This window comes from Anopheles aquasalis, chromosome 2 (assembly GCF_943734665.1).
Source record: "Anopheles aquasalis chromosome 2, idAnoAquaMG_Q_19, whole genome shotgun sequence".
NCBI classification, from domain to species: Eukaryota; Metazoa; Arthropoda; class Insecta; order Diptera; family Culicidae; genus Anopheles; species Anopheles aquasalis.
In genome coordinates this window covers 46,800,001-46,810,000 of record NC_064877.1, presented here as the reverse complement: position 1 = coordinate 46,810,000, position 10,000 = coordinate 46,800,001, and the positions used below count along the sequence as shown (strand labels likewise).

Sequence of the window (10,000 nt, the reverse complement as noted above, 5' to 3'; positions counted from 1 at the left end):
CACGTTTCAGTTTTCGGTTCGCTCTCTCTCTCTCACGCGTGACGTTTGCCATCGTGGTGTAAAAACATTGCATACCTTTCAGGCGCAGCAGGGGTTAGATCCTTGCTGGCTGGAATGCCGGAGAGGGGGGAATGACAAATAAAGGCAAAGCGAGATGCGTAAGGATTTTGTGTTCGAGTCGGGGAATCCAACGTAAACCTTGGTGTATTTCCGTTGGACTAACAACAACAAATACAACGCGAAGAAGGATGGAGGAAGGGATGAAAGGGAAAAGTTAGAATGTCTCATCCACCGGGGACACTCCGGAAATGAGGCCCAGCGCCCGATGCGCCACCCTCCCGTCCTGGAGGCCACTGGGACAACGCGGCCAGTCAAGAGTTTTTACGACCCGTCATCTGTTCGGTGGCCGGCGTGCGCCACCAGGGCACGCGCGCGCTACACACAAAGAAATGGCGACCCATAACTCTGTCGGGCAACTTTCACTTTCAATGGAAGCTGACAACGTCACCGGGACCACGTCACACCGGAATGGTGCGACCGTCTTCTGCTCTACGGTGAGGATCATGCCAGTACCGGGCACAGCCTCTTCTGGCCACAGAGGCACACGAAGAGTTTCAATGTTGATTCTCGACTAGGCGTGTGCTGGTCGTCTGGCTGGGCAGCAGGCACTGGCTTTGGTGTTTGCCACGTTGAAGCAGTTGGCTAATGAGTTGAGCTAGTTGTTGGCCAACGAACCCCATTCCCGAACGACAACAGTTGGCTCAACAGTTGGCATCACAGAGTGGTGCTTTGTAGTCGCGTTTGTGCCATTTCCGAGTGGACCTAACGGCCAGGACGACGACAACGACGACGACAGAGTCATCATGGCTGTTGAAGAACGGTTCCAGCTCACGCGAACATCCAATCGCAACCGGCCGCACCATCGCACCATCGTTTGCATCACTCGCCAGCAAGGGAGAGACAGGCTGAATGAAAAGTTATCGAAAAAAATCCCCCCCAAAAGATCAAAATGAATCGAAAAGTCAAAACGAAACCCTTGGAAAAGAATGGCCACGAAGGATGGTTTCTGCCGGAGCCTGAAGGGTCTCCTTGGGTGCAGCCTGGAACTGCAACATTTGCATCGGAATGTTGTTACACCAGTTGTGGTCTGGGTTTTTTTGTGAGTGACTCTGTTGTTGCTGCAGATAGAGTGTGTACGCCATTCCGGACGGATTGAGTGGTGCCATCGCTAACAAGAACAGGGTTTGCATTCAGTAACGGCCGGCTACTCCACCAAGGGAACCGCTTCCTGCGGATCGCCGTGATCCGGTGCCTGTTTCTATTCTTTACCAGTACCCGAACACATTCGAATTCGCACCCGGTTTGGTGCTGGAATGCTGTTGCTCTAACGAACATGCTTTGTTCCTCGACGAGTGCTCCGAAACGCCTTTTCAAAATTTCAAAAAATCCCAACCCCGATGAAGGGAGAACGAACACACTTCATACTTTATTCGCAATCGGTACCACGGTGTTCCAAGTGGCGCTGTCGCTTTCGATGGAAGTTGATTAGTGATGCACCGATGGCGGGCACTCAAAGCACGCGGTTGATAAAGTCTCAAGTAAAACAGAAAAATCCGAATAAATCAAGATAGTAAAGGCGACGGACACCGTTTTTTTGGTAAAGTAGGTTTGAAGACATCCGAATAACAAAAAGATTGTGAAAAAGAGGTCTTAGGAAGAAGGCGATGGGGGTTTTAGACCCCGGGGGGGGGGGGGGGGGGGTGTCCCCCTGAGAAACGAATATGCTATACTCGCAGACGCTCCCCATGGGAAAAAAAGGAAAAAAACCGTACAGCAAATCCCCCTAGACGGCGTATACCCGGTTGACGGAGAAATGATAATGCTGATGGAAGCTGCTGAAGATGGAAAAAACCTCTCAAACGTGAGCCCTTTCCTCTTGGCAAAGATGATCGAAACAGCTATTGGCGGAAAACCGGTGGAAGCCAAAAGGCTCCGTGACGGTAAACTCTTAGTGAGAGTGAAGAACGACAAGCATGAGAAGAAGCTGGAACTGATTAAAAAATGCGTATGGGGGAAGGAATCAATCCCGATCAAAGTAAGTGAACACCCCTTTCTAAACCTATCAAAAGGGGTTATAAGGTGTGACGACATACTATTTATGGAAGAGGAAGAAATCCGAAAGGAGCTACATGAACAAAACGTCACAGAGGTCCAAATAATCAAAAGAAAGGACAAGGATGGCAAATTAGTAAACACAAAACAGGCCATACTAACGTTCAAATCGATGCGAATCCCAACGAAGATCGATTTTGGACTGTACCCAGTAAAAGTAGAGCTGTACATCCCAAGGCCGATGCGATGCACAAGGTGCATGCGCCTGGGTCACACGAAGAAAAGGTGCCGTGGACAGCAAACATGCGGCAAATGCAGCCAACAAATGCACGAAGGGACATGTACAGAGATGAAATGTGTGGTTTGTAGTGGTAAACACCACACCCTGGATAAGAATTGTCCAGTTTACCTGGATGAATGCGAAATCCAGCGAATCAAAGCGGAGAAAAGAATCCCATACAGCGATGCCCGACGTATGAGAAGGGAAGCATGTCCCACAGCCCCAAGAGTATACACAACAAACATGAGCTATGCTAATACGCTCAAAGTCGCACAGAAAGAGAGCACACCAGTAGAATGCACGGTATCGTCCAAGGTGACAGAAAAAGAACCAACAACAAGCACAAACACAAAAATTACGAAAGAACAAGACCCACGTGATGGTATCACGCAACTGGAAAAGGAAAGTAATATGGAAACAGAAAACACCAAAATCAAGAAATCCAACAATCTGTACGAAGAAAAAACGTACAATACAGAAAAAGAAACGAAAAAGAACAAAGAAATAGAAAATATGGACAATGAGAATGAAGGTACACCTGATCAGGAGTACCATGTCAATGAAGCTAAATACACACATGAGGCCAAAGGTCACAATCAAAGAATAAATCAAGCTAGAATAGAAAGCAAAGAACTTTACAGATTGGTCGAGGAGACAACCCCAATCAAGCAATCAGAAAACAAAAAATAAAAGCCCAAACTACACAAGGGTGAAGAAATGAATCCAAATAATAATAACAACAATGACGATCAAAGTAATGCAAACTAACATACAAGGATGGAGGACTAATAAAGATGAAGTCACCAGAGTGGCTATTATGGAAAAGGTAGACATCATATGTCTGCAAGAAACTTGTATGAAACAAGAGGACACCCTACAGATGAAAAACTACCGCGTGATTGCGAACAACAGAGCAGACGGTTATGGAGGGAGCGCGATTGCTATAAAAAAATGCTACAAGATCGATAACATCAACAGGATCAGAACAAATGAAAGCATTCAAGCCATAGCTGCGACTATTGGAGAGCTAGACATGTACATAGTGACAGTCTACGCGAGCCCGAGAGCGCCGTTAGCTCACTTCAAGAACGCAATATGTTCCATAATAAAACAATCAGCAGAAAATGAGCACAAAATCAAAATTATTGCAGGGGACTTCAATGCGCACCACACCATCTGGGGGGATGACATATCAGACTCCAGAGGGGAGGCGCTACTAGAAGAAATTAACGAATCGAACCTCATGCTGCTAAACAACAAGGAAAAAACTTTCATAAACCCGGACAGGTCAAAAAGAGACACAGCAATAGACCTCACAATAATACCAGTGACAATGTATCTAAACACCCGAAGAGTCGTGAAAGATGATCACATAGGAGGTAGTGGGCATCGTATCATAATTACCGTGATAGACAAGCCAAACAAAGAAAACAAAACTGTGATACTAAATGCAAGGAACATGGCGCGTGATATAGAGGCCCTACCAGAACCTGATGCTTTCAACCTTAAAACATTCACCAAAAGGCTCAACCAAATCAAGGAGGCAAATACCAAGATCACAAAATTTACCCCCAAAACCTGGTGGGAGTCTGAGGTAGAGCGGGCATGGGAGGAAAAGAACTCTGCACAAAAGGCCTGGTACAAGAACAAAACCCTGGAAAGCCAAATGGAGTTTAAGAAGAAGCTTGCGCTCTTCAGATTTCTAAAGAAACAGAATAGAAACAAGAACTGGGAGAAGTGGCTGTCCAAGGCAGACGAACAAAAATCATGCAGTGAATTATGGCGGCTGATAGCCAAATGCAAGGGCACAAAACAGAACAACGTTAACATCAATATAATACATAACAACGTAGAAAGCGCCAAAAGGTTCATGAAGGACAACTTCCCTGGGAGAAAAACGGATCATATAACAACAATAAGATCATCCGACAACTCCGAAGAGCTCATTAACCTGGAAAAATGGAAGAACATAATAGCAAGAAAAAAGAACACTGCTCCGGGAACAGATGGGGTAACTTACAACATGCTTAGAATGCTAAAAGATAATATTGCCAAATGCGTGATCAGTGACATTAACGAAAGATGGAGAATAGGGAAGATTGGTAAAGGGCTAAAAACGATAAAAATAGTAGCCATAGGTAAACCAGGAAAAGACCCGATGGTAACGGATAATTACAGACCGATAGCGTTGCTGCCCACCATCACAAAAATAGCCAACTCAGCCGTGCTTCAAACACTAATCAGTGTCTCTAATAAACACCACCTTGTACCATCGACATCTTTTGGTTTCAGAAAGAAGAGATCTATACACTCGGCAACCAACCTCCTGGTAAATGAAATATTCAAGAACAACAGAGAAAGAAACGTTACAGCAACCATATTTGTCGACATCAAAAGTGCATATAACAGTGTAAACACCAACAAGTTAGTTAGAATACTACAGGCTGGTATGGTGCCGGATAACGTAGTCAGGTGGATTGGAGACTTTCTGTCGAATAAAAAGTTGGAAATTCTAGCCGGAAAAGAAAGAGTTACCAGAGTAGTATCACAAGGGCTCCCGCAAGGAGACGTTTTATCTCCAACATTATTCAACTTGTACACTGCAGAATTTCACAAAATCAACTCCGGAGGTAAACTCAGTTTGATCCAGTATGCGGACGACTTCGTGATAATCGTTACGGGGTCATCGCGGGAAATCCAGAATGAGCTCCAACACAAACTGGACATATTCGCGAATACAGCCAAGGCCCTAGATCTCGAGATAAACACCGAAAAAACTAAGATAATGACTTTCCCAAAGGACGTAAACCTCACCATAAGAGCAAACGATCGTCTGATCGAGAGGGTAAAGGAATATAAGTTCCTAGGAACTACAATTGATCAAGGTCTAAAATTTCATAAGCCCACTCTGGGCGGAATACAAAAAGCACAAAAAAACCTGAACATCATTAAAATGATCTGCAATAGAAATAATCACGTGTGCCCCTCAAAGGCTATGCAGGTTCATAAGGCAATCATTAGAGGTCCTATGGAATTCGGAGCAACTTTAAAAGCGAACGGAAATAAAAACATCCTAAATAAAATAGACACCATCATACATCAATCGCTCCGAAAAATAACGGGATGTACTAGGACCACGCCAATCAACACCCTCATGGCGTTGGCGGCCGAGGTCCCATCACGAATAAGAAGGAAGTACCTGATTGCGAAAGAGACAGTTAAAACCATTGCTTATTCCGTCAACAACAGGATTCAGCTAAATGGGATAACAATAACAAATACAAACAGAAGACTCTCGGCACAGGAACAGACGGCAATAGAGATGGGAGCCATCATGAGAAGGATCCCCATAATGAGCATAAATGAACACATACGAAGCGACATCGAGATTCTCACAGAAATACCTGGGCTAGTGGGTAGAAAAAAGGATACGATCCCACTAGTGGCGAAGCAGACAGTCTGTGATCATATAAGAAAGGCAGCTAAAGACCAACCACAGATCTATACGGATGGCAGCGTGACTGACACTGCATGCGGTATAGGCTTTGTCATACAGCAAGCAGGGGTGGCAAGTAAACGGGCATACAAACTAACCAGATGCGTAGCAATCAGCACAGCTGAGCTCACAGCAATCGACCAGGCGCTCCAACTAGCGGTTACAAAAAACATTCGGCTACCAATCATATTCACCGATAGCAAAGCGGCATGTGAAATTCTGAAAAAGGCGCTAGAAAGCGAATATATCGATGAAACAACCAACAGAATACTCAACAACTGCAAGGACACCGGAGCTGCTATACATTGGATACCCAGTCATGTGGGTATTCCTGGAAACGAAGAAGCGGATACACTAGCTAAAGAAGGAACAAGGTGCAACAGAATCATCAATAACAAGGATAGCTTTAAGGACATCATTATGGAGTTAAAAAACCTTATGACGGAAGAGGCGAATCTGTGGTACGCCGACTACAGCATAGAGAAGGGAAGAACACTCTTCAAAGTACAAGAAGAGATCACACCAAAAATTTGGCACCAAAAGACCACCCTTAAAGCTAAAGATATCAGGATCATCAACAGGTTAATCTCCGGACATGATTACAGCAAATACTGGCTGGCAAAAATGAAGATAGTTAACAGCGAAAACTGTGAGACCTGCGATGCGCCCGAGACAGGTAGACACAAGACTTTCCACTGTGTGAGATACGGAGTGGAGAGACGCAAACACAATATCACCGAGGAAAAATTTGAAAGAAGCTGGAAAGAAAAGAAGATAGCGTACCTTAAATCTGTAGCCAAGTTCGTGACCGAAAACAAAATCAGCCTATAACCGAAATTATGTCCTAACTGATTTGAGCGACTTACCAAACAACATTCAACCACCGAGACGGCCCGGTATAAGGTTCGGGCTCTATCGCCGACTTCCGGAAAGAAAAGTCCGGTAAGCGCAACAATCAACCGGTAGGTCGCTCAAGTCTTGGGACGGACAACATAAACAGATCAGAAGATGACAGAAATGACAGCATGAAAGACAACAAAAGAAAAGGAAGAAGTCAAAGATAAACAACCGAAAAACCCGTTCCTCAACGAAGAAAACAACAACAGAACACCCAAATACAGCAGAGAGTAACAAAGAAAATTGGGACATGTGGCCACAGTAGCCGGTCCTCTAAAAATAGCAGAGGTCTATATCTCCAGGATAGCTTGCGAAGGCCCAGGAAGCTGGATTCAAGAGCCTTACTGGAGTAAATCCTCAACGAAGGTGAAGAAGAAGAAGAAGAAGCACCGATGGCGGTTCTGAATGAGATCAAATTCCACCGCGCGGCGAGTAGTACCATCCAGTGCGGTTTTTAGACAGATTCCACTCGGTGCATTCAGTTTCTGAGTGAACTATCCGGCAAAGATGCACACTCAAGTGCACTCATGGTGTCTTTGCTCACTGGCGTGTTAATTAAAAGAGCACAGTGCACGATTCGCGAGGATTTTCCCGTGAATCCGCTTCTGATTTTGTGCTGATCGGCACTTCCACCGCCGTATTTGCGTTTCCTCGCTTCGTGGCCGATCAAATATTTTACGATTAAAGATTCAATCTTATGCTTCCCGCTCGCCGCTAATCCTTATTTATCTAGTGTTCCTCGGGAGCGCCTGCTAGTGGAAGAGCGTTTGCAATTTACTCGCCTACTACGGGACCATCGATCAAACCCCGTACCCAAGCAGCGGAAGAACGTGGTGCGGTGCCGGTGGTAGTATAACCATCACCACCACCACCACCACCACCACGGGCAGCGCACACCATGGGGCCCGAGTTCTCGGCGGGTATTGGCAATAAAGTTGTATGGTTCATCCTCATCACTCCAACGATTCCATATGCTCCGTATTTGGGTTCTTGGGCCACGGGGTGGGGTAAGGGAAGTTGTCGGATCCTTTCTGGCCTCCTGGCTGAGTGTGGGTGGGTTGAATGGTTTGCACCAATAAAACCACCAACCACGAGAGAGAGAGAGAGAGAGAGAGAGAGAGTGAGAGAGAGAGAGAGAGAGAGAGAGAGAGAGAGAGGCGGAAAGTGTTCTACTTCTACCAATTCTTCCACGGCATGCCAGAGGGTCGGGACTGCCCGGTGGGCGGGTATTGAAATTTAATGGAAAGCTTCTACCATCCGTGTCTGAGCCAATAATCATAAAACAGAACTTTTGATAGCGCCACTCGCACTCGCACTCGAGTGATAGCGGGCAAACGAGCGAGCGTGCGAGCGAGCGAGTATTCCCAACGGATACGCCCGCGATGAGGAAGATGCGCGCGATGAGTGGTCATTAAATTTGATGTAGCATCGGTGCTGCCGTGCCGTCAGTCAGACCGGAGTGCACCAGCTTCCTTTCAGGCGCCAGATCCTCCACCAGGATTGACCGAGTCATTTGTAGATTCGTTATAGATTAGCCGAGATCCAATTACGTGATCCGGTGTGTGGCGAATCTTGTAATAAAAAAGATGTGATACCACGCGTTGCAAACGCGATAGTGAGGAGAGGCAACAGGAGTGTGCTTCAGAATTATGATTTTCGGATTCGGTGAGACGGGCGTGTGCTGGCCATGCTCCATTACTTACCCCATTTTTCTCACAAACGCCACCAGCGTTCTTGAGATCGCCGGTCCACGCCAACCCGAGGGTGCCCATCTCGAAGTCCCGGTACGTAAACATGTACGCCAGACAGAACGCATCGTAGTCCTCCTCTGCGAATGAGAAACGATCAAAGTAACGTTAGTTTTAGGAAAGCAACTTAACAACGCCCCAGAAATGGTCCTTGGTACGGAACACCCCAAAGTAGGCTGCCGCCCCCCGCAAAAGTCTCGTCGTTCGTTTTCAATTTCCGATCCAAATCATTCGTGACGCGGTGTGTTTTTGGTGCAAAACGAGAAACAACAAAAAAAAAGGAAACGAACGAACTAAAATCCCCGTTTTTTTCGGGCCATCAGTTGTTGAAGTGAAAATTCCAGTGAACAATCCGATCGAGAACGCAGGGGGCATGGCCTGGATGGATTGCTGTTGCCACGGCGAAGCCAGGAGGAGGACTACGTGTTGCGGTGGAATGCTTCGACACGTGCCGGCGTTCACGGTGCAGGCGGTGCACCGGCCCCGGCGCATTCCGATATTTTGCATTCGCGGACCGGAAGGTTCGCGCTTCCGCCGTTTTCTGCTGCGCGGTGACATCCCGATCGGGCGCGAATGGGGCGAACGGAGCCGGAAGCATCACGTCCGATGGCACATCCCACCGGAGCAGCTGGATTATCAGCGATTTCTGCCACTATTTTTCGACGGGTATGTTCGATCGCCATCTTTTTTTTCCTTTTCTTCTTCTTTTGCCCCCTTGTCTGGTCTGGTGTGACATGCGCTCGTTTTGCAGGTTATGTGAGGACACCTTTCCGTACCGGGAGCTGGCGCGACATGGCGTAGCGGATCTGCTGCAGACAGGAACCGAACGGCAGGTGAGAATGTGACGTGCGTGTAATGTCATCTTTTGATGTTGGAACCAGCCGTAGCTCCCGGGGCCACAACTGAATTCGTCATGAGCGCAAAATTGAATGCTGCATTTTGATTGAAAGCCATCTCCGGTGGGATTTAGATAGACTAAGTAGATAGTTAATTGGGAGTGACATTTAATTGTCACGCCAGCGCACATCTGTTGCTGCACTATTCCGTCCAGGGATGTTGTATGAATTCTCTCTTCTTCATCGAAAGCATCTCTGGCATAAGCGGAAACCGACGAGCGGAAAAGAATAATGAAGTAGCCACCACCGTGCAATCGGGCCGTCTCTAGGCGGCGGTTGGTGTCTGCTGGAGTACGGCGATGGTGCGGAGAAAATTGCATTTCTAGTCAGCGCGCACGGGCCAGGGAACACTCCGAAAGGATGCGAAATGCAACTCCCATGGTGCCCCCCCCCCGGCAGTGCCTCGTTCGGAAGGCGCTTCTTTCGCCGAAGCTGACGCCGACGCCAACGCCGAAACCGTACCGCACCTGACAGACGTTAATGCAATCTGTCCGCGTGTCAGTCGGTGAGGTGCACAAGAGGAGGCGGAGGAGGGGACGCTGGAATGGATGACGACATTACCAACGGCTAC

General features: G+C 47.1%; 2 protein-coding genes across 2 annotated transcripts in view; one reads left to right on the top strand and one right to left on the bottom strand.

The window, feature by feature from the left end:
- LOC126569301 (uncharacterized) overlaps nt 1–10,000 on the bottom strand; it is a 170,072-nt gene that overhangs the window by 34,976 nt on the left and 125,096 nt on the right. Inside the window, exon 8 of the mRNA XM_050226282.1 lies at nt 8,489–8,613. Coding sequence (XP_050082239.1) covers nt 8,489–8,613 — 125 coding nt within the window. The remainder of the gene's footprint in view (nt 1–8,488; nt 8,614–10,000) is intronic.
- The window catches only part of LOC126569303 (parkin coregulated gene protein homolog), a 12,203-nt gene continuing 11,104 nt past the window's right edge, over nt 8,902–10,000 (top strand). The window contains exons 1-2 of the mRNA XM_050226284.1: nt 8,902–9,199; nt 9,285–9,366. Of these exons, the coding sequence (XP_050082241.1) occupies nt 8,907–9,199; nt 9,285–9,366 (375 nt within the window). The 5' untranslated portion in view covers nt 8,902–8,906. The remainder of the gene's footprint in view (nt 9,200–9,284; nt 9,367–10,000) is intronic.